Source organism: Spea bombifrons, chromosome 8 (genome assembly GCF_027358695.1).
Source record: "Spea bombifrons isolate aSpeBom1 chromosome 8, aSpeBom1.2.pri, whole genome shotgun sequence".
In the NCBI taxonomy this organism is placed as follows: domain Eukaryota; kingdom Metazoa; phylum Chordata; class Amphibia; order Anura; family Pelobatidae; genus Spea; species Spea bombifrons.
Genome location: NC_071094.1, coordinates 18,324,789 through 18,349,968, shown reverse-complemented (window position 1 = coordinate 18,349,968; position 25,180 = coordinate 18,324,789). Strand labels below are relative to the sequence as shown.

Below are 25,180 nucleotides of genomic sequence, written 5' to 3'. Positions count from 1 at the left end.
ATCTTGCCTCTTTACAGGTCATTGGTAAGACCTCACCTTGAATACGTGGTACAATTCTGGGCACCGGTCCTTAAAAAGGACATTATGGTATTAAAAAAAGTGCAAAGGAGGGCTACAAAATTAATAAGGGGATTGGGAAATTCTAGTTATGAAGAGAGACTAAAAAAGTTAAAATTATATATGCTAGAAAAACGGCGTCTAAGAGGGGATCTTCTTTAAGGATGCTTACAATATAGCACATTAACGCCCCCATATTCCTTTAACTCACCTTTCCTAGTCCCTCTCCTGCAATATGTTTACTAGTGTGGCTGGTCCATCCCTAGCAACGGCACTTTTACCTATTGTGTAATACACCCTAAATCCCTCTAGACTGTAAGCTCCTTTGAGCAGGGCCCTCCTCACCTGTTGTCTCTGTTAGTCAATTTGTTATGTTACATACTACTTGTTATGTCCTGTCTACCCATTGTACAGGGCTACGGAATTTGACGGCACTATATAAAACAATAAATAATAATAATAATAATACCCACAGGTTGCACCATCCTTGTGCAGTTTTATTTGGCTAAACTTGTTTTAAATGGTTTGTGGACTGACTTTGTTTTACGTTTTAAGTAATTCGGTATTGATAGACTGACATAAAAGTTGATTAAAAAAAAAACCTTTTCCACTGCTTTTTTTCATTACCGCCAAATGAACCCTGTATTAATATGCGTTATAAAGCTAAAAGGCTATATTTTCTCTCAGTGAAAAGAGTGCAACCTACGCACTCAATCATTTCTGATGAAGTGACCCACTGCAGTATGTATATATATATGTGTATATGTATATATGTATGTATATATATTGTGACAGTGTAAACCCCAGGGAGATGCTTAGTGTGGCATTTGGGTACAGGTGCTATCCAGATCGTAAATATGGGTCCCTGGATCCGGTCCGGGATTTCTATGAGGCCGGCATCAGGCTCCAGGGGTTTTTAATGTCCAGCACCTGTGCCTGATGCCGGCCTCATAGAAATCCCGGACCGGATCCTGCAGACTTCTTGCCTCCTGGAAAACCCGGCATGGAATTTCCACAGCATGGGGAAACGGAGCATTGGCCCACCCTGCTCTCCAATTGCTCCACCCCAGGGACCCATATTTACGATCTGGATAGCACCTGTACCCAAATGCCACACTAAGCATCTCCCTGGGGTTTACACTGTCACATAATATATATATATATATATATATATATATATATATACTGATTGACATATCAGCACAAATCTATTTGCACGTATTCATAATTAATATAGCTTATTTGCACACCTTATTTATTGGAATACATTTATATTATATTTATTGCATATTGCACTTAAAGAACATATTTCTTTTTTTCTTTACTTTGTATATATGACCAGCACATGAAAACTGGAATCTCAGAGATAAAATTGGAAAGAACTCAACTGCCCTGCCTAATTTGACAAATTGTAAATGTGCAACTTAAACCCTATTCAGGAACAGTATTTTAAGAACTAAAATACATTGTTTATATTGCACACCCCCCCCCTTCTGCTTAATTTGCAAATGGACCAAAAAAGCTTCTTTTTTTGTCCGCAGCTCCAACTCTTTTTCCTTTGTCAGCTTCTCCATGGACAACTGGACATGACCTTCTGGTGAACTTTCATTAAAAGGTGGAGCATCTTGGCACATCCTCTCTCCATTCCTCCATTTGGTTCTGCCCTTTTCTGGAAGTTCACCAGGAGGTTACTTCAGCAAAAGAGCAACCCTGGCAGATCTACCAATTACTTCATGGCTGTGCCTTGATTTAAATGTTAAAAAAGTAACATCCAGTTCCTTCAATAGATTTCATTCCAGGATCTTGAAATGCACCACCCTATCTCTGTATTAACACCTTAATGACAATTGCCGGTTCTGGCACGTCATGCACTAACATCTGGTTAGTGACAATTGGCGTGCCATGACCGTCATGGCTTTTAACGGCCCAAACGTTGTTGCTGTAATGGTTCGATGTCAAGGCATTCAGCAACACCGAGATCTGCATCAGGGGCCATGTCCAGTCCCTCCCTGGGGCATCAACATCTGCCATACACTGTATGGCGGCAGACGCCCGTTTTAAAAGAGTTTAGGAGACGATCATCGATCGCCTTCTAAACTTCAATGGTGTCGCTGAAATGCCAGCGACACCAAACTCCCACCCCAGGACTGTCCATGACCGCTCCGGAGAGCGGTCACAGCAGCCACTGCGAGTGATTTTGCCACTCACAAGATGGCGGCATCCTTAAAAAAAAAAACCAATGGAGTTGAAAAGAGTTAACCACCTCCAAAAGTGTATTTAAGTATTTGCCCTGTTTTTAGAAACACCACATATGCTTGGTATTTTCATTTATTTTGGCACTTATAGGGTAGGGTGACCAGATGTCCCCGGATGCAGGGCCGGATTAATGTTCACTTCCACAGCGCCCCCTGCGGAAGTCTGCGAGCGGCACAGAGTGAGCTGGAGTTCTGGTAGGGTGTGGGGGATGGTGTATGAACAAGTATATGTGATTGAGGGAGTGAATGAGTATCTGTAAATGAGGGAATGTGGCAGAGGCTGTCCTGGTGTTTTGTGTTTGGGTGTCGGTATGGCAGAGCTTGTCCACGTGTGTGTTTTTGGGTGTCGGTGTGGCAGAGCCTGTCCTGGTGTGTGTGTTTGGTCATCTGTTTCCTGGCACTTTACTTGAAACTATTTAATTTTTACTTATCCAGAGATAAAACACCCTCCTGAATTTGTAGTCACTTCCGAGGACAAAACTTTCTTGGCCCAGAAATCAGTGAGAGGAAAAGTAAAAGTTTTGTGTGATTTCATCTATTTCATTCTGTATATTTTATTGAAAAGGATTAGTGGAACTAAATTGTGGCTTTAGGCGTGTATATGATGACTTTTGTTTAGCGTACGGATTGCGCGATAGGTCATGGACAGCCCCTCGCTGAGGTCAAGGGACAAGTGCCCGTCTTAATTCAAACCAGGCAAACAGCAGTAAGTTTGTGCAATCTGACACAGGGTCAGGTTTATTAGAAAGGTTGCAAAGACAAACGAAATATAACAACACAGCAACAAAAGAAAATACTTTGCCTGTCCGGCACTTACTATACAAGGGATGTCCCTCACTACCAGATGGAGAGCTTCTCTCTACCAACTTAACACAATACGTCCAGCAACCTTTACTCACTTTACTCAAATCTCTCTCCCACAGACAGGCTTTCTGTGTCCTCAGCCAGAGAGAGCTATCTGCCCTCCTGGCTTCCCTTTTATATCCGCCCTCTCATTTACCTAAATTAATCACCTAGCAGGTGGAAGACTCAGGTGTTACTTCATATAGGAAAGGAACCTAGGAGAAACATACCTACCTTCCACCACCAATCCTACATGAATGTCACATATCCCCCCCTCAGCTCAGGCCCCCGGGAATAAGCATCTGTAACCGTAAGACAGCGCACATTTCCCTGCAGCCGACCAGACCTGTGCTCCACTGTAAAACTGTAGGCCTGCAGAGCTAGAAACCATCTAGTCACGCTGCTATTCTTCTCCTTATTTAGGTACATTCATTTCAGAGGGGCATGGTCAGTGACTAACCTAAACTTCCTTCCCAAAAAATAATATCTGAGGGACTCAAGGGCCCATTTGATAGCCAAACATTCCCTCTCCACAATTGCATACTTTCTCTCATGCTTTTTCAGCTTCCTGCTTACATAAAGCATAAAGAACATCCTGTTCCTCTCCATTCCTGATTTGTGACAAGACAGCCCCTATTCCTGTCTCAGAGGCATCTGTCTTTACCACAAATTATTTTTTAAAATCAGGCGTGATCAAGACCGGCTGGGAACAAAGGGCCAATTTCACTGTTTGGAACACTTTTTCTGCTTCAGGGTTCCACCTTATCATTACTGAATCTTTTCCCTTGGTGAGATCAGTCAGGGGATCCACCATGGCCACAAAATGAGGTATGAACAGTCTATAATAACCGGTAATACCGAGGAATGCCCTCACCTGTTTTTTATTCACAGGTTGGGGCCACTTTTGGATTGCCTCAAGTTTGTCAACCTGGGGCTTGATTATACCTCTTCCTATTATGTAACCCAAATATTTCGCTTCTTCTAACCCAGTGCAACATTTTTGGGGGTTTGCTGTCAGACCTGCTTCCCGTAACCCGTCAATGACTGCCTGTACTTTCGATTGGTGTGTCTCCCAGTCAGGGCTATGTATCACTATATCATCAAGATAGGCAGAGGCATATTGCCTATGCGGTCTTAACACTCCATCCATCAACCTTTGGAAGGTGGCAGGAGCCCCATGTAGGCCAAAGGGCATATTTACATATTGAAACAAACCGTCAGGTGTGGAAAATGCTGTCTTTTCTTTGGCAGTGTCAGTCAGGGGAATCTGGCAATAACCTTTTGTCAGATCTAATGTTGTGAGGTAGCGAGCTATTCCCAGTCTGTCTATGAGCTCATCCATAGGATATGCATCAAATTTAGACACAGAGTTTAACTTCCTAAAGTCGTTACAGAATCTACCGGTTTTGGAAGTAACACAATTAGGCTGGACCACTCACTATGGACTCTTCGATTACCCCCAATTCCAGCATCTCCTTTACCTCCTTAGACACTGCCTCTCGTCTACCCTCAGGGATTCTATAGGGCCTTACATGTACCTTTACTCCAGGATCCGTTATGATGTCATGCTTTATGAGTGGGGTCTGCCCTGGTCGGTCAGAAAAGAAATCTTTATTATGAAACACCAATTGCCTAGCCTCTTTCTTCTGTCTGTCAGACAGAGACTCAGCTATATTAGCATTTGGTATTACGGAGCCATCACACGCTGAAAAAACACCTGTCATAGCCAGAGCTTGCCTGTCTTTGCAAGCCTTGAGCAGATTCACATGGTATATCTGCTCAGGTTTTCTTTTACCTGGTTGGTGTACTTGTGAAACATGTTCTATCACACTTTTGTAGGGAGTAACCTTCCCTTCCCAAGTCTCTTTAGCCACGTGGATGTCTACCATATACCAGCTCAAATAGTGAATACCCTGTAGAGGACTGAGGCACTTCCCTTACCTCAAACAGTAGATATGGAAGCAAAAAGTCCCAATTTTTCTTTAACATCTGCTTAAGAGTCTTATTAAATCTCTCCACTAAGCCATCAGTCTGAGGGTGATAGACTGAGGTACGTAGTTGAGACACCTTAAACAATTTACAAAGTTCCTTCATCACGTTAGACATAAAGGGGGTTCCTTGATCTGTAAGTATTTCTTTTGGAATGCCCACCCTACTGAAAACCTGAACCAACTCCTTTGCAATGGTCTTAGACGACGTATTGCGCAAAGGTATGGCCTCCAGATAGCGTGTAACATAGTCCATTATGACTAAAATATGTTGGTGACCAGGGGCTGGCCTTATCAGGGGACCAACCAAATCCAACCTGTTCAAATGGTACTTCAATTATCGGTAAGGGAACTAAGGGGCTACGGAAATGAGGCATAGGGGCATACATCTGACACTCTGGGCATGATTCACAATACTCTTTTATATCACCATGCATGCCAGGCCAGCATAATCTTAGCAATACTCTCTCTGTAGTTTTCTGGATCCCCAAATGACCACCCACAATGTGCCCGTGTGCCAGATCTAAAACTGTCCTCCTATAGGCCTTTGGAACCAATAGCTGCTGTATGGTATCCTCCCCTTTTTAACAACTTGGTATAGTAAATAATTTTCCAGGACCATATATGGAAAAGCAAGCTTAGCTCCAGGCTCCACATGTACCCCATTCACTATTTTTACATTTTCTCTGGCTTGAACCAGTGTAGGGTCCCTTAACTTTTCACTTTGAAAGTCGTTTTTTCTGACCTCTAAATCAGATATACATGGTTGTGGGACCCCTTGAGTTTCTGTCTCTGACAGTGGTTCTTCCAAGTCCCCTGTCATAACAGTAAAGGGAAAGGATAGGGGCCTTTCTGCCGACATCCTCCGTTGGGGAACTCTCAAATGGTTCAGGGCTTAGGTTAGCCGGTGGAGGCCTATCAGGGGCACCATCTTTAATCACAAGATTGTTCTCCCATAATTTCCAAAAATAAGGAAAGTCCCTTCCAAGAACAACCTCATGCATTAAGGGACTATCCCCACCTTGTGACACACGGAACCATAGGGAGTTGAAATACAAGCTACAGCAGTTTGGTACTTACAAGTATCCCCATGTACACAAGTTACTGTGAAAGTGTCTGGTTGCCTGTTAGAAGAACCTATGAGACTGGCCTTTATCAGGCTTACTTCACTCCCGGAGTCTAACAAAGCCACCACCTTTTTATCATCCACTGTCAGCTTGCACCTTCTGAGCTAGCAGCAGTACACACTACTTGAGCAAACAGACATACATTTCTTCAAAAAGGATGCATCACACTGCATAGGTTCAACGGTCACAGGACAGTTCATAGCAATATGACCCAACTCATGGCAACGAAAACATCTTATGATATCTCTGCTTTGTCCATAATCCTGCATGTTAGGCTTTCCTGAGCCCACAGTCTCATCCTTCTCACGGAAAGTCTTTACATTCTTCCCAGCTCCCATAAACCCCGGAACAGTCTTACCAGGAACTCTTGCCATCCGGACGGTTGAAGGCTGGTGCTGGGGGCTACTCAACAGCTCGCCAGCGGCAGAATACCGTTCCACAAGATCCACAAGCTAGTCTGCTGTTTTAGGATCTCCGTGACTTACCCACTTCCTTAATGCTGGGGGTAGAGCCCTTAGGTATCGGGCCATGGCGACACGTTGCACCACCTCAGGTGCTGATAAAACATCTGGTTGTAGCCACTTCCTGGTCAGATGGACGAGGTGAAACATCTGGGAACGCGGTGGCTTATCCACATTGTATGCCCACTGGTGTACTCTCTGAGCTCTGGCAGCTAAAGTTACACCCAAACGAGCAAGGATCTCTGCTTTGAGTTTATCAAAGTCTTTGGCTGCCTCCGGTTCAAGATCAACATAAGCCTTTTGCGCTTCCCCTACAAGGAATGGGGCCACCAAGGCTGCCCAACGTGCCCTGGGCCACGCTTCTTGCACAGCTGTCGTTTCAAACTTTGCGAGGAACGCCTCCACATCATCCGCTGGGGTCATCTTTTGCAAATAGTGGCTCACATGGATAACCCTGTGTGGGGCCTCTGGTTGCATGTTTGGCAGAGTTACCACACCCTGTACCACCTCCTGCAGCGTCTGACAGTCATTATTTGTGGCCTCGGTTAATGCAACCAGCTGGGCTGCCAACAGGTGTTGGAAGTGTATATTAGCCTAATGCTGAGCCGCATTTGTGCGCTGTTGCTCTCTGGTAGCCTCCAGCTGGGCAGCAGCCGATCGCACCAAGCCGGTAATTAAGATTGTCTATTTTAATCCTCAGCACAGGCCCTGCCTCAATCACTTTAAAAACACATACCAAATACACTGCATATATATATATAGTGTGAAGAAAATATGTTTATAAAATAGTTACTTACCATTTGTCAATTTAAAAAAAAATTTAAAAATCTGATCATCATCTTATAGGGTTAAAAACAAGTTTTTTTTTTTTAAATGTGGTATGCTGGGAGCCCCAATGTGTGTTTGAACCTGATTTCATGACATATAAGAGTTAACACCAGTGGCGGAACTACCGGGGTTGCAGGGGTCGCGACTGCGACCGGGCCCTGGAGTTCTGACACTCAGGGGGGCCAAAGCAAAACTGGGAAATTTTGCGGTGGGCCAGCAGATTCGTGGGCCCGGCGGCCGGCAAACTAATGTTGAAAACAGCCGCTGAGCGGGTGGGAGCGGGATTGGAAGCCGTCTCCGGCGCCAGGGGCGGGCTGGGCAAGGGGACAATTGCCCCCCAGCGGCGCTACTTTAATTCTTTTTTTATTTAATATTAATAGTAGCGCCCGCCGGCCGCATCAGCACCCAGCGTCCGTGTGCGATGGCCGCCTAATGATGGGAGCAGCATGAGGGGTGAAAGCTCCACCCCCTCGCACGGACCTTTCACCCCTCACGCTGCTCCTATCACTATGCGGCCGGCGGCATCAGCACGCATCGGCCGTTTAGATTTACATTTCCAGCAATCTGATTGCCGCCTAGTGATGATGAGACTGAGAGCAGGGTGAGGGGTGAAAGCTCCGCCCCCTCGCACTCAGAATGCTGGAACACCGGATGTCATGTAACTAACATCCTGTTAGCATAGAAAACGGCTGCATCTATCAGAGGACGGAGGACAAGATGAAAGTGGAAGAATTGGAAGGTCAGTAAACAAATTTATTTTTTGTACAAACTGTATAATATTTTTTTGTATTTTTTTAAAACCAATCGGTATGTGTATGTCCGTAGGGGACAAACAACATAATGCTTTTTTAAATTATTAATTATTTTTAAATGATTAAACAAAAAAAAAATCTCTGTATCTGTATGTGTTCACAAGTTCAGCTCCCCAGTGCCACCTCTGTCCCCTTTCAGCCCCCCCATGTCATTGCTGTCCCAATTCAGCCCCCCATGTAATATCTGTCCCCAATCAGCTCCTGTCCCCATTCAGCTCCCCAGTGTCACCTCTGTCCCCATTCAGGAGGCAGAGTGCCCCATGATATGCCTTTTAACCCCCTTTATGCCACTCTGTCTCCAGAAATGACTTTTAACCCCCTTTATGCCACTCTGTCTCCAGAAATGCCTTTTAACCCCCTATATGCCACTCTGCCTCTATAAATGCCTTCTGACTCTATAAATGCCTTCTAACCCCCTATATGCCACTCTGCCTCCAGAAATACCTTATACCCCCTATATGCCACTCTGTCCCATGATATGCCTATTAACCCCCTGTATGGCAGAGTGGTGTAGAGGGGTATGTGACAGAATGACCTGTCATACAGGAGCCCAAGGTACTCAGAGATGGCTCCAGCCTGGCTGCCAAACAGGCAGGAACTCCATTGTGTAAAGTAATCGCATTAACAGGATGGCTACCAGGGGGATATTCAGTAGCTAAAGGGGATTAACCCCTTCAGGACCGGGATTTTGATACTAACGTGTCGCTAAAGGACCAGAGCCGTTTTTGTGTTTTTGCCATGTCTTTCTTCAACTGTAATTTCTCTCTTATCAATTGGTGCACCCACACAAATCATATATTGTTTTTTTCAGCACAAGTAGGGCTTTCATTTGAAACCATATTAAGCTGGGTAGTACATTGTTTTGTTTGAAATAAACTGGAAAAAGTGGGGAAAAAATGAAAAAAAAGCATTTTTTTACAGTTTTGTATACATACAAATTGTACACACATTGAACCAATGGGAAAAAATTATCCCAAATATATTCATTAAGTTGTCCTGATTTGGAAACCACCCAACATGGCCAGGATTTTTATCTATTTTGACCAGTATAGGGCAAATATTGCAAGGCATGCATCACGTTTTTGAAATGTAATTTTTTTCAAATTTGGCATGGTAGTCTAATAACTGCAATAGTTGTCACAGATACTGATTATCCCCCCAAAATTATATGTTTATGAACAGTAGATAAGTCAAGGTGTACAACTAGGGTCATTTTGACACTTTTCAAATAGGGATTTTATCGCCAATTGCTGCCAAATTTTGAGGTATTTTTATATTTTTTTGTTTTTTTTGCATATGTTGCAATGTTGCTTTAGATTTTATATTATATTTTGTATAGAATATGTGCAACTGCAGAACAAAACACCAAATTGTGTTCACCAACATCCCCCGGTTCCAACAAGGCCTCACATGCATGGTTCATGCATTTTTTGAGGAAGCTATGAGGGCAAAACTAGAACATGCGCATTTTCGTTTTCATATTTGGAATTTTCAGAAATTGGTTTCCTGGGCCCATATCCCATTTGGGACATTTTGGAAGCTCCCCACTGTAAATTACCCCATAAAAGTATATATTTATGAACAGTAGACAAGTCAAGGTGTTCAACTAGGGTAGTTTTGACAGTTTTCAGCTAGCCATTTCTTCACTGATGTCTGCCAAACTTCACAGGGAAATTATTTTATTGCGTTTTTAACGCATACATTTCAATGTTGCACTGAATTTCTTGCACAGCATACGTGCAACAGTGGAAGAAAACACCACATTTTGTTCACCAACATCCCCTGATTCCAACAAGGCCTCACATGCATGGTTCATGCATTTTTTGAGGAAGCTATGAGGGCAAAACTGGAACATGTGCATTTACATTTTTTAAAATATTTTTTTTTATCAGATTACTTGTAAGTGACAGGTTTAGGCCGCTGACATCAATCAGGGAGACCGATCAATAATCAGCGACTTAAAATGTCACCGACAAGTGATCAGGTAATAATTATGATTTTTTTATTTATTAATAATTTGTGTTTTTTCATAATTAACCTAGATGACCCCTCTCTCTTTGTAGAGCAGGGTCATCCATGGGCTGCCATAATGATCCGATCACTCCTATTGGCTAGGAGCGATCTGATCAGCCCAGCCCAGCATTTGACCTGGAAGCACCCTGGACTTTCAGGTCAGTGCTGTTATTTTTTTTTATTATTATTATTTTATTAATTATTTATTTTTTAATTTTTTTTATTTTTCTTTATTATTATTTTTTAATTTTTTTTTAACTCTTTCAATGCTGATGCTCCATTGAAGCACAGCATTGACTGATATTTAGTCCCCACAAGCTTGTGGGGACTAATATTAACCCCTGCAATGCTGCGATGGGGGGTCATACACAATCGCAGCATTGAAGGGGTTAATTGAGGAAGAGGGGGGGTAGGGGTTAACTGAGCAAGGGAGGGGGTGGGGGGGCTGGTCTCCACACTCATGTGGAGACCAAAGAACCCCGTCTCCCTGTCCCTGAAGCTGCCTCCGGCAGCTGGGACACAATCTCCAACAGACTGGAGATTGTAGGGGAGGAGTCTCTCTGATCAGTCCTACAGGACTGATCAGAGGACTTCTGGGGGGTCGTTTTTGCTGTTGCTGGTCTGCCTGGGCTTCCAGGCAGACCACCAGCAGCAGAGCCCCCTACAAAACGGCAATTAACCCCTTCAATGCCGCGATCGCGGCATTGAATGCCGCGATCGCGGCATTGAAGGGGTTAACGCTGCACTGACGCTCTCATGGAGCGATCAGGCAGCAGGGGGGTGTTGGATCAGGTCCCCACACTTGTGTGGGGACCCATTCAACACCCCCCCCCCATTCCCTGAAGCTGCCTGTGGCAGCTGAAACCGCGATTGCAGATTTTTCTGCAATCGCTGTTTCTGCCTACAAAATCACTCCGTGGGAGTGATCGTAGGCTTGGGGGCGGGTTTAGACAGGCTGTGCTGTCTGCCCAGGAGTCCTGGGCAGACGGCAGCAGCAGCGCCTCCACGATCACCGCGATTGTGGTGATGTGGGGGCGTTTTTTGGCGGAGACGTACCTGGTACGTCCCGGTCTACCGGTGACTGTTAACCAGGAAGTACCAGGTACGTCCCGGTACGGAAGGGGTTAAAGGTTATGTTGTCTACATGTACCTGTTTATCAATGTTGATTTATGTTAATGAAGTTCTGTGGCTATATCAGTCTATGTTTTACAACAATAAACTGTTCATTCCTGCTGTACTCAGTTCAAGGTAGTTGTGTCTACTTATTGGGTACACATAGCAGGGTTCCAAGGTGCGCATGCTGGCTGGTGCTGGAAGTGATTCCGGGGACAACTGGAGGATACATGTGGGTGATCTCTGGGAGTTACTACAGCTCTCTTGGTGAACCCGTGACAATGGCGGCAGCGGTCGGATCCTCATTGCAAACGTCCAAGCGGAGTACCAGCGGGTATACCAGCAGCAAGCCAAAGATGGTTCCAGCACTACAGGACGTGTTGGTGCACAGCAGAGTCGCAAGTTACATACATGCCTGGATGGAGGTTCTCTGAGTGGACCAGGGTGTCCGAGGAATTTTCCTCCCATCCTCCAAGGAATGGTACGTGCTACAACTAGATTGGTGAATGCAGTACCTGGGAGAGCAGCCTCAAGAGGACTTGATGGCTGAGTTGGAGAAGTTGCTTCCACTTGAAATGACTGTGGATTGTGGATACCAGGCCCTGTATTGGCAGGCCGTGCAGTGGTGTCCAGAGATGAAGGATGACTACATGCCAGAGGGTGATGACTTTGGCGGCCCGGGATTGATAATGGAAAGCCTACAAGAGGACCGAGAATTTGGGAGCCCAATGAAATATCGGTGCGAGGAGATCCGGGAGTTCAGGGAAGGGATTCTCGCAGATGTGCCCTGTTACCTGCCCGACTTGTGGGCGGATTTCGATTATTTGGTTTACCAAGAATGGTTCCTGGAGCAGGCCTACCGAGAACTCTTTGACCGTGCTCAGCAGTGTGCCCCAGTGGATCCTGTGAGTATTGTGCCCCCAACAGAAGCACAAACATCCGAGCAGAGCGCAACTGGCCTCTGCCCACTCCCTTCCCTCACCCCAGACACTTTGCCCTATTCCCTGCAATATGGCACAGAAACTGACCAAGACCCCCCCTGCATGTCCCAGCCAGATCCCCCAGCTGAACTGCTGCCTTCAAGGCAGAGCGCTGCTGGCCTCTGCTCACCCCTTCAACTTGTTCCCAAGCCTGACCGCAGTAACCAAGGAGGGTCCGGTCAGGCAGCCACAGAGTTGGTGCCCCTGGATTTTACAAATGCAGCTGAAGCGCTGCCCTCGGGGCAGAGTGCCACTGGCCTCTGCCCGTTCCCCTCTGTGACCCCAGCTCCATTGGCTTTACCCCCCCAATGTTGCCCAGAGGCAGTGATTTCTATGGATCCTGTATCCCCAGCAGAAGTGTTGGCAATGGGAGAGAGGCACATCGACATCTCTCCCCAGCAGATGGAGTATACAGGAGGGGATGCGTGTGGCTTTCCTCCCCTCGCCGAGGATCATACATTTGTACCATGCAGGTGGATTGGACTACGGTCGCCACCTGCAGTCCCCAGAGGTGCCGAGCAGTCAGCCCAGAACCCCATATGGAAAGGACCCCAGCCTCTCTGTTTTCTCCCCAGCGGCTGAGAGGACTCCAGGGAGAAGGCACATTTGGCCCTTCTCCCCGGCGTCCCTGTCTCCCTGCCCTGGCGAGTGGGACTGTTGTCCTCGTCTGGGACCCGAACTCCCCAGTCTCTAAGTGCACCCCAGGACTGGTTAGTGGGACAGGTGCCCTTTGCCAGCCCCCTGCATCCACAACTCTAGGAGCGACGGAGCTGTGCTCCTCGACTGAACTGGATGCAGACCCGGTTGGGGTCTGGCCCCAGTTCAGTCTTCTTTTTAAAAGGGGAGATATGTGACAGAATGACCTGTCATACAGGAGCCCAAGGTACTCAGAGATGGCTCCAGCCTGGCTGCCAAACAGGCAGGAACTCCATTGTGTAAAGTAATCGCATTAACAGGATGGCTACCAGGGGGATATTCAGTAGCTAAAGGGGATTAAAGGTTGTGTTGTCTACATGTACCTGTTTATCAATGTTGATTTATGTTGATGAAGTTCTGTGGCTATATCAGTCTATGTTTTACAACAATAAACTGTTCATTCCTGCTGTACTCAGTTCAAGGTAGTTGTGTCTACTTATTGGGTACACATAGCAGGGTTCCAAGGTGCGCATGCTGGCTGGTGCTGGAAGTGATTCCGGGGACAACAGGAGGATACATGTGGGTGATCTCTGGGAGTTACTACAGCTCTCTTGGTGAACCCGTTACAGGGTATAAGGCATTTCTGGAGGCAGAGGGGCATATAGGGGGTTAAAAGGCATATCAGGGGTCAGAGTGGCAAGCCTGGGGTAGATGTGCATAACTGAGGGGGGGGCAGGTGGCAAATAAAAGGAAATAAAACCAAAAACCAAAAATGTAGATAGTGAGAAGGGGGGTTGAGGGGGTAGATGGTGTGGGGGGGACCCTTAACAGATTATCGCACTGGGGCCCTGAGGCTTCTAGTTACGCCCCTGGTTAACACCATTACACCATTACATCACATCCAAGACATGGTCTTATACAGGTCACAGGGGATAGTGGTTGAGCATAGACGAGAAGAAAATCACAGTAGTGTAATATGTGGCTGTTATCAGCCCAACGAAATGGATACCGTTCCCGCAGCACCTTAACTTTGTTCTCAGGGATAGAAATATTCAGCACCTCTGACTTAAGGTAAGATAGCGATCCAAACACCTCAATTTCTCTCATAACCGCAGGAAACGAGGTCAACGGGTCAGCAACTATAAATAACGCAGCTATTTTGTGGTGCGACTGACCCATCCCAACTCCCACATCTGCCGCTGCCCTAAAGGTATTCACCAAGGGCTCCAATGTGAACACGAATAACAGGGCACAACGGGCACCCCTGTCTGGTGCCATTGGAAAGTGTTAGTAGTCGGGAAAGCTCACCATTAACCTAATGCGAGCCGTCGGGGTGTGGTACAAGGCAGAGATAAGGTTCATAATACCAGGGCCAAATCCCATATGTCTCAGAGTGGAGAATAAAAAAGGCCATCGCACTCTGTTGTCTGCGTCCATTGAGAGCAGTGCCATTGGGACATCCCAGACCTTAGACCAATGAATAGCATTAAATATTTTCTTGGTGTTATCACTGGCCGCGCAACCTTGTACAAAGCCTACTTGGTCCCTATTCACCAAACCAGGAAGCAGGGTTCTCAATCTGAGCGCCCACGCCTTAGCCAGGATTTTGATATCTACATTCAGGAGGGAGATCGGACGACAGAACGCAACTCCAGGTCCTTACCGGGTTTAGGAATGGTTGCAATGTGTGCCTCCTGCGCCTGTGGGTACGTTTGGTCCCTCGAGCTAAAGAGTTAAGGTATTTAACGAGGTGTGGGGTTAAAAGCTGCCAGAAGGATTTATAGTAGGTGACCGTGAGACCATCAGGACCAGGGCTCTTACCAGTCGGTGTCAGATATTTTATGATGGAAAACATATATTCTATATATTCTGTATTTTACATGAGCACAAAATGGAGTCAGAGCCATGTATTCATGTATATAGATGTTTCAGTATATATGATCCAATTAACATTATCTTCCATGAGAACGTTAAGGAGTACACAATACATATCCTTAGGAATGTAAATTGGAATGGGGGATACGTCTTAAGACCACCAAAACCTAATTTACTACCTAGGAGGCAACATCTGGAGATATGGGTGACTACAAAGACCTGATTTACTATCTAGGAGGTAACATCTAAAGATAAGGGTGACCGTGGATAAATTACAAACGCATATGTAATGGTCTTAATAACTTAGGGACTCACCCTGAAACAAACGCACCCTAGAACTCACCCTGAAACAAATCAGACCCTGACGGACTCATTCACCAGAGAATTGGAATCTTAACATCCTGGCACCATAATTTCACTCTTTACTTTGAGTTCTAACATATATAACTTTTAGAAAGTTATATTGCTTCCCACTTAATTTCTTGCCACTGAACCTGGATTAACTTCTACAAGGACCAGTTGGACCACATTAACAAGTGGTGGTAATTATAATTGTTTTATTATTCTGAAGAGATGAATTTTGTCTTCTTCATATAGAATTCCCTGTTTCTGGGAAATAGCAAGTATTTGGCATTATTGTATATGACGGCTTGTGAGACTGCAGCTTATAACCCGTGATAATGACAATAATGAAAAAGTATTTTTACCTGTAGTTGAAGTTTGACATCATTTGCATCTATTAGGAACTTCACTAATACTCCTTAGACATTATTAAATTACTTTTAATTGTCATATTAGTTGAACTAATATATAAAGAGAGTTAGTGATTTTTTTTTTATACTGCCCTGATTATTATCAATTTTGGTTGCTGAGTGGGTTGGAAATTAATTGTGTGTGTTAGACTCATAAAGTAGTAATTCATATTGATAACTTTCGTTAATATACTGTATTTGGAACTGATTCATTTTTGACATGTTTTAAGAATTTTGTGTTTTATATTATGTACTGTGTGACTCATATAGATATTTTATAAATTGTGTTTACAATAAATAATATTTTTGATTGATTATCGTTGTGATATATATCTAATTTGAATTATGATTTTTGGCGATCTGAAAGAATTTAGGATCAGAGATAAAATATAGGGTATCTCTTTGTATTAATATTGTGGATGTGGTACTACAACAATTAATAGCGTCGTTATTTTGCGTGTGTGATAAAATATTGGTTTTGCCTATTTTGTCTCATTAATATCCCTAACATCGGAGAAGCTTTAATGGCCTCCTCTATCTCTTCCTCGCTAATTTCCCTGTCCAGAAATTGCAAGTCTTCCTCTCTCAAGGTAGAGCCCACATATTTGGAGAGATATGTCTCCAATCTATCATCCGAACCTAACGAAGAACTCTCATCATGCTTACTGATGTTATAAAGGGAATAATAAAACGTCCTTAAACACTCAGCCATTATATCTGTCTGAAACACCAGTTTACCCCTGTGCCTCAAGGCCCTCGCCAGGGCTCTGCCTGGTTTATTACTGTGCTTGTAATACTTGGATTGCGTGAGAGTGAGTGCCCTATGGATCTGATTTGCCTGCAAATCTCCTAATTTAGACCTGGCCACAAGAAGCCTTGCCAAAACCTCCGGCTATAAGTGTTGTTATTGTAAGGTCTCCAAGCGTGCTATCTCCCCACATAGCTTCTCTTGTTCCGCCCGCCTCATTTTTTTTTTTTTTTTTTTTAACATGGGATCTCATATTTATGAAGTTACCCTTCAGCACTGCCTATTGGGCCTCCCAGACGATCGCAGGGTCAATATCATCAGTAGCATTGAGGGTGAAGTATTCCCGGATACGGCCTTCTATCTGAGGGGATGGATTCATTCAATCTCCACAGCTTGGGGCAGGGGCCCCTCGATGGATTAGCTAAATGCATGAACACGAGAGTATGATCACACCACGTTATAGAGCCCACCGACACCCTGCGAACCAAGTGGAGATATCTATGAGATAAGAAAATCATATCTAATACCTATTATGAGGTATTGAGTAATAAGAAAAATCTTTGACCTCCGTGTTGAACGCCCACCAATTGTCAATTAGTCAATTGCCCTTAGAAGCCCCTGCTTAATCTTGCGGAGATGAGAGAGTCGGCTACGCGTATTACCTGTAGAGGAAAACACTTCCTATAATCAACATGCCCTCTGCAAATGTCTCCAGCTTCCTTAATACCATTTTAATGAACCCCTTCTGTCCAGAGTTTGGAACATAAATGTTAGCTTTTTCATTACCCAAATAACCCTTTATGATGATCGCTCTGCCCTCACTGTCACGCCACGTATCTAGGAGTGTGAAAGGAACATCATTTCATAAAAAAATCGCTACACCCTTCTTTTTACAAAAAGGCGAATGGGAGAAAAACATATGAGGGTATGAGGAACCTTGTGATGCCGGAAGTGCGTCTCCTGAATCATAGCTATGTCAACCCCAAATTTATATAAATCATATACCAACAAAGAGCGTTTCTGAGGTGAGTTTAATCCCCTTACATTGAAGGACATCATTGACACCCGGGAGGGGTGTATCTGTGTACCTAGCCTAGACATTTAGGAGTAGTTCATCCAATACAAGGGACCTGTTTCTCTTAGTGGGCCATCCCTCAGAGCCATGCAAAAACATAACATAAAACAAGAAATAAAACATTAGAACATTGAAGCACTGACAGTACAGCACCTTTTTCTATGGGTGCTAAGGACAGGTCGGGGTCCCCCAATTGAAGACCTTCCCATCTGAACCTGAACTCTGCGTGGCAACAGGACAAAATGGTGGCAAAGTGTGGCTACAGATATACAAAAACAGTATAAAGCAAACATAAAACAGTCAGATCTCTCATGGCCGGTCTCCCCTCTGCCTCAGGTGATATATCAACCCCATCCGCACACAGCATCAGAATCCCCCCCTTGTATTCTAGCCACCCCCAACCCTGAACCACAGTGCATTGTCGCCCACAAACTTAAGGATGTTTGAGGCCCAGCCGAGGCCTTCCTTGCATCAGAACGACGAGAGATAGAGTCAGGCGAATACTCCATCTATATCCCATCAACCTATATCACATCCCTCTAACATTCAGGGCCCTAGCTGGAGGGATCGGTAAAAGGTTATCCTTTACGGAAGAACCACCGCTCGTTTTTACTCCTCGCTCCGCCGTCAGGGTTGGGGGTTGCTTCCGCAAGGTCTTCCTCATTCTGAATTCCGATTGCGTATGGTAAATTTTTTCGATTTTACACCCAAGGCAGGAGAGCCACGCGAAGCAGCATCTGTTCTCATCAGTGGTTAGCCACGCCCCTCAGTTGGGCCCCAATAGCGGCCAGAAAAAGAAAAACTGCTAAACAAAAGTCTAGGTGTGTCCAGAAGAAAAAGAAAGAAAAACATAAAACCTACTAACTGGCCAACTAATCTTATCAACTGGCGGGCTTATCCAGTTCCCAGTTCTAAATAATTTAACAGGTTCCACACGTTGTTATAGTTCCTCCTTTAAAGTGGCCCATATGTTTAAAATGTTCAATTTATGCATTGCTGCTAATAATTGAATACCTGATTATTTAACATAATCTTTGGAAATGTCAAAAGTATATTGTCAAAGGCTCAATAATAAGATTTATCTTGTGATAAGAAGCTTCGCTTTATTCAGCATAAGACTCAGCTGGCATACAGTTGCAAAGATTAGGGCTAGACACCAATATGTCATCTGCAGCCAATGGCTCCTGGCCTAACACATGCAAAAATGAGACAAAGGATCCTTGTCTTGTTCCCTTAGAGATAGTGAATAGATTGGAAAGTAACCCATAAAAGTTAACCATCACTGAAGGGCAACTAGATGAGGCCATAAGAGAGGATATGGTAGCTTTAGCAAAACCCTTTTTTTTTCAAGGACTGCTCTTAAAAACAATCAGTGTCAAATGGCTTTTTCATTGCCAAACAAGGGTTGAGTACAAGGCATCTGAGATCTACTAATTTCTGCAATAATATTGAAAAATGTGCAGGTATTATACAAAGGTTGTCTATCTGATACTGTAATGCTTACTTGATTTGGGTGAAACAATTGTGGCAAAATATACACCAACCTATTTGAAAAGGGCTAGTTTAGGATCTACCAGATGCACATAGCATTTGTAATATGCTTTTGATAACATGTCCGTTCCTGGAGAATAGTCAAGTTTAGGTTGTTTCACAGCATGTACAATTACCTCCATTTTGTGATTCACCTTCAGTTCACCAGAGGTCATGTCCCATTGTCCATGGTGAAGCAGATGAAGAATGGACTTTTTGGAGCAGTGGTCAAAGAAAGAAGACAGAAGAACAAGAAGATGCAAGATACAAAACAGGGATGCACAGCACAAAGGCAGGGATAACAAAGCGGTCAGCAGAGAAGATAGGGAGACAGATAGAGAGCATAAGAGAAAGTGAATGAGAGTGGGTAAAAGTGTAAGTGAGAGTAAGAATCAGCCAGGGCCGGCCCTACCATGGAGCAGAGTGGGGCAATTGCCCCAGGCGGCACTTTTGAAGAGGCGGCACTTTGCAACCCCAAGCGCCTGTTTTTTTGTTTTTAAGCGGAGGAGAGAGAGAGGAGCCGAGTGATTTTCACTTACCCGCTCTGCGCCCCCCTCTCCAATGCGAGCTGTGACGGATCGTCCTGTGCCCCAGACTGGACACATCCACCTGTCAGCTCCTTCCCTCTCCCAGTAAGCGGACACGCTGTGGCTGTCCGAAGAAAGCAGTCACAGACCAGCACTTCCCTCAATCATGAGACAGGACTTCATGCTTTGAGGTTAAAACAGAACTCTCTTTATTACAAACACACAGAATTTATATACAATCTCCATTCACTGTGCACCGAACCCAACCCCCAATCCCAACAGCCACATCCCATCACAAATCCCATCAGCCACATCCCCTCACAAATCCCATCGGTATACAGGGGATGTATCAGGTGAGGAGATTAAGGGATACAATGGGTTTCCCCCACCTGTGTTATCCCCCCTATAGTGCAGGTGCCGTCTGGGCAGACAGGGCTGTGCTGGGTGAATAAGAGCCCCAGCCAGATTATAGGATCGTCTCTTTGAAGGCTGGAGCTGCAGCCACATTCTAACAGGGTACACATGAATATAATAATAATAATAACAGTAAAGATGAGACATGGTTCTTCACATTACTCCCCTCTTGTGCAAACGTCCAGCAGATCCCTAACGGATCGGCTTGGGGATGACCGGGCCTCTACTGTCTCTAGTCCTGCGGGGTAGGGAGAGCGGGCGTGTGGCCTCTGGGGAACCCTGGCAGCCCCATGTCATTCACCCTGGCTCCTGGGCCTGGCCCGTAGTCAAAGGGTAAGAGGCCAGCCCAGAAGCCTCTCCAGTGGGCAGCGCTCTTTAGTCTCCTCTGCAGGCATGGGAGACCTTTCTCCAGGGCTTCCTTTCCCCTCGGGGCCCAGACTCGGCTCCCTCCCAACCTGATGGAACCCTCCCATGGTTACCCTGACTACGGGCTTGTCCCGAGTGAGCTCCACATTCCCCCACCCAAACAATAAGAGCCCACTCCAAAGCAGCAGCAGTTTCACTTACCCCTACCTGGCTCTCCGAGCTGGGGCTCGTTTTGCCCACTGGACCATGCTGCTGGGGAGGAGTGCCGGTTGCCCTTCCTTCCATAATTGGTGACGGCCGCTGGGGAGGGTCGCTGCCTGCGCCCCCTCCCGGATGCTCGTGCTGGGGAGAGCCAGATAATGGGAGTGTAAGCAGTGCAGGGCGGAGGTCAGCGACTCTCTGCCCGGTTGCCAGTGCTTCTGCTGGTGCAGGGAACGGTGCTGGGCAGAGAACAGCGTCACTCTGCCCTGTGGCCAGCTCTTCCGCTGGTGGTTCCCTGCTAGCAGGTGGGGACCCTTCGCTGTGGGGCGGGCAGAGGCCAGCAGCACTCTGCCCCGTGGCCAGCTCTTCTGCGGGTCTGGCATTTTTCGGTGCTGGGCAGAGGATCGCGTCGCACTGACCTGGTGGTTCCCTGCTAGCAGGCAGGGACCTTTCACTGTGCGGCGGGCAGATGCCAGCGGTACTCTGCCCCGCTGCCGGTGCTTCAGCCGGAGTAGGAGGGGCGCATGGTGCTGGGCAGAGAACAGCGTCCCTCTGCCCTGTTGTCGGCGCTTCTGCCGCCTCTAGTGGAAACCCGTGGACCGCTGCCTCAAATTCCGGCGACTGCATGTGGTCCTTAATCGCCCGGGAGACTTCCTCCCAAAAGTGATTGCCCACTTTCACCTCTTCGGGCTCTGGCTGCAATACCAGGGGCAGAGTGGCTGAACCTTCAAGTCCGGAGGCTTGCCAATTACACTGAGCGGCCTCCGGAGCTCGCTCTGTGACATCTGTCGGCTCACACTGCAGGGCGTAGCACCCCTCGAACAGCGCCAAGTATTCTGTCACGAGGCACCATTCTCTGTCTACTAGTCTCTCAAGGTCTTGGCTGAGTTCACTTGTTGCAGTGGGCGGCAGGGCTCTCCGGCGCTTGTCACTAATGTCCCACCATCGGTCCATGTTGCCATTGCCAAAGACACACCTTTCCTCGAATGCCTCCCACAACAGGCCAGGCCCGCCAACATTCCTCTCCCTTCCGGAGAATGGGGCTTTCTGGATTTTCGCTGCGGGCCTCGGGCTTCCCAGTATATGGCTCGGTACTCCTCTTCGAGCCCAATCTCCTGTCGGACCAGCCTCTCTAGCTCTGCAACCTCACCTGGAGACGCAGGTCCCCCGAACAAGTAGAGCCTCCCATTCTCCTGGTCCCTGATTCGTTGTTCTAGGGTGGGCAGATGTTTACCTTGGTGGGCGCTCCACTTTTCTAGGGCCGCTCTTCATCTCACGAGCCGGGCTCGGGTCCGTCTCTCAAACGCCCATACTGGAGTCTCCGATTCGAGGGTCTCGACTCCTCTCCAAGTCACCCTGCATCCCGGTGACTGTTCAATCCACTCCATCTGTGGATCCGTATAACTTTGTTCTGCGGCTAGTTGCTTTGGTCCGCTCTGGTTTGGAAGGAGTAGATCCCACCGCTGCCACCAATGTGACGGATCGTCCTGTGCCCCAGACTGGACACATCTGCCTGTCAGCTCCTTCCCTCTCCCAGTAAGCGGACACGCTGTGGCTGTCCGAAGAAAGCAGTCACAGACCAGCACTTCCCTCAATCATGAGACAGGACTTCATGCTTTGAGGTTAAAACAGAACTCTCTTTATTACAAACACACAGAATTTATATACAATCTCCATTCACTGTGCACCGAACCCAACCCCCAATCCCATCAGCCACATCCCATCACAAATCCCATCAGCCACATCCCCTCACAAATCCCATCGGTATACAGGGGATGCATCAGGTGAGGAGATTGAGGGATACAATGGGTTTCCCCCACCTGTGTTATCCCCCCTGTAGTGCGGGTGCCGTCTGGGCAGACAGGGCTGTGCTGGCTGATTAAGAGCCCCAGCCAGATTATAGGATTGTCTCTTTGAAGGCTGGAGCTGCTGCCACATTCAAACAGGGTACACATGAATATAATAATAATAATAACAGTGAAGATGAGACATGGTTCTTCACACGAGCCCTCTAGCTCGGTCTCGGTGCCGGCTTGTAATGCTGAGCGCTGGAAAATGACGTCATGTCTGGCGCTCAGCAGTAAAGCAGCGAGCACCGTGGCAGAGCAGGGAGACTCGCCGCAGGACTGCTGAAAGGTAAGTGCAAAGTGGGGGGTAGGGTAGATAATAGGGAGGGAGAGGAAGGGTAGATAATAGGGAGGGAGGGAGAGGAAGGGTAGATAATGACCCCATTTTAATCTTCGCCCCAGGCGGCATCATGTCTTGGGCTGGCCCTGGAATTAGCGATATTAAACTGAAAATTCTCAAATGTTTCCTTTATTTTTATTTGTTGGGGGTCCCTCCATGTTTTTGGAGATTCATAGGAATTTGGCAAATTTAGTTAAAATAGCAGTTCATATGAATCTTTAAATTTATGGGTTTTTTTCATTTTTCCCATTCTGAACTTTTTTGACTAGAGATCCCTTTGAGGTCTTTCTAGGCAGGGCCGGCCTTAGGGGTGTGCGACCTGTGCGGCCGCACAGGGCGCCATAGCAACAGGGGCGCTGTCCGGGACTTAAATTAAAACATTGGTTTTTTTGTAACTTTATTTAACATCCTCCATGATAAATAAAGTTTTTTTAACTTTATTTAAAATGGAGGATGTTAAATAAAGTTAAAACAAACAAAAAAAACGATGTTTCAATTTAAGTCCCGGGTAGGGGCGCCGAGTGGTCGCTCGTGAATTTTTGCAGCAACCGCCCGGCGCCCCTCACTCTCCGTGACTCCGTCGCAGTGTCGGCGTTTCATGCTGAGCGCCGGAATTTTTTCCGGCGCTCAGCTGTGAAGCGCGCACTGCAGCAAATCGGGAAGACGGACGCCTCCCGCTCCCACCACAGGACTCCGCCAACGAGGTAAGAAAGGATAGGGAGAAGGGGCAGAGGAGGGGGCAGTGAGAAGGGGTAGAGGACGGGCAGTGAGAAGGGGCAGGGGGGAGGCAGTGAGAAGGGGCAGAGGGGGGGTAGTGAGAAGGGGCAGAGGGGGGGTAGTGAGAAGGGGCAGAGAGAAGGGGATGGGGGGCGCCAGTGGAGTAGTCCGCACAGGGCGCCAGAACACAAGGCCGGCTCTGAGCAGGACAATGATCCGAAGCACACAAACAAGTCCACCTGCGAATGATTTAAAAGAAATAAAATTAAAGCTTTGGATTGGCCTGGTCAAAGCCCTGACTTGAATATGATTGAGATGCTGTGACATGACCTTCAGTTCATGCTCGAAACCCCTCCAATGTGGCTGAATCAAAACAATTCTGCCAAGAAGAGTGGGCCAAAACTCATCCACAGCGAAGTAAATCTTTAACATTTGATTGCAGTTGTTGCCACTAAGGGTGGTACAACCAGTTATTAAGTTTAGGGGGACAAAAAAATGTTTCCGTGAGTGATATAGGTTATGATTAACTTTTTACCTTTAATAAATTAAATGATCAATTGTGTTCACTCACATTGTGTGTTTGTGTACACAGAGTTGAAATATTCCAGAGGAATTAATATTTAAAATAAGTGGCTTCCATAAAATAATAATCGCTATATTCTATGAAGACATTGTTTTTTCCCTCTGCCATTGGGTCATATGTCCTCTACACTATCCACATCATCAGATAAGAATCCACCTCCATGGAGCTCCCTTAATCTCCCTTCCATCAGGGTAACTCTTTGTTTAAGGCTCTGTTGGGCAATGCTATACTCACGGAGTAAACGAGCAAAACGAGTGTGTAGCAAATCCAGGTTGGACTCAAAGACTTCCAGTTTCTCTTCTGTAGTCTTGCCTTTCATTGAATTATTTTCTTTGCTTTCATCAAGAAGGCCCTCTTTTATTAATATTTCCCTTCCTCTTTCTTCAAGAATATTCTTAGCATCAGGGTACTCCACCAAAGCCTCCATCAAATCACCCTTAGACAAACAGAAGAGGTCAGAGTATCCAATGCTACGAATGTTGGCTGTTCTTCGGTTGCCCATTTTACTCCCTTCAATATTAAGGATACTAATCTCACCAAAGCAACTCCCTGATGTCAATATTGCATATTGAGTTACTCCATCCTCTCCTACAACAGCTAGTCTTCCTTCTTTAATGATGTACATTTCCCTACCTATGTCACCTTTTCGACAAATGTAATCTCCAGGGCTAAAGACTTGTGGTCTTAGCTTCAGAACTAATTCCACTAAGAGACCCGCCTCACAGTTCTGGAAAATACGGACCTAAAAAGCAACAAACAAGTTGAAGTTAGTTGAAGGGAAAATAAAGAACTAAAGTTATATTCTATAATATACATACATATTACATAATATACATACATATTACATAAAGACTGCTTATGTTAAAATAAAGAGTTGTAATAGTATGTGGACTATTGATTTATGAGAAAATCTGCTATTTAACCCCTTAATGACAATGGGCGGCCCCTAAACCCATTGAAAACAATGCATTTTGAGCCCGTACATGTACGGGCTTTGTCATTAAGGGGATAATAAATCCTTTTTTGAAAGATAAAAGTGGCAATAGTATTTTACTCCATGCATGTATTTTACTCCACATGCAGCCAGCTGG

The 25,180-nt window shown here is 45.9% G+C and overlaps 1 protein-coding gene across 1 annotated transcript in view; it reads right to left on the bottom strand.

Annotated features, from left to right (window-relative positions):
* Positions 1–24,003: 24,003 nt before the first annotated feature.
* Positions 24,004–25,180, bottom strand: part of CNGA2 (cyclic nucleotide gated channel subunit alpha 2) — a 91,266-nt gene continuing 90,089 nt past the window's right edge. Inside the window, exon 9 of the mRNA XM_053474026.1 lies at positions 24,004–24,831. Coding sequence (XP_053330001.1) covers positions 24,202–24,831 — 630 coding nt within the window. The 3' untranslated portion in view covers positions 24,004–24,201. The remainder of the gene's footprint in view (positions 24,832–25,180) is intronic.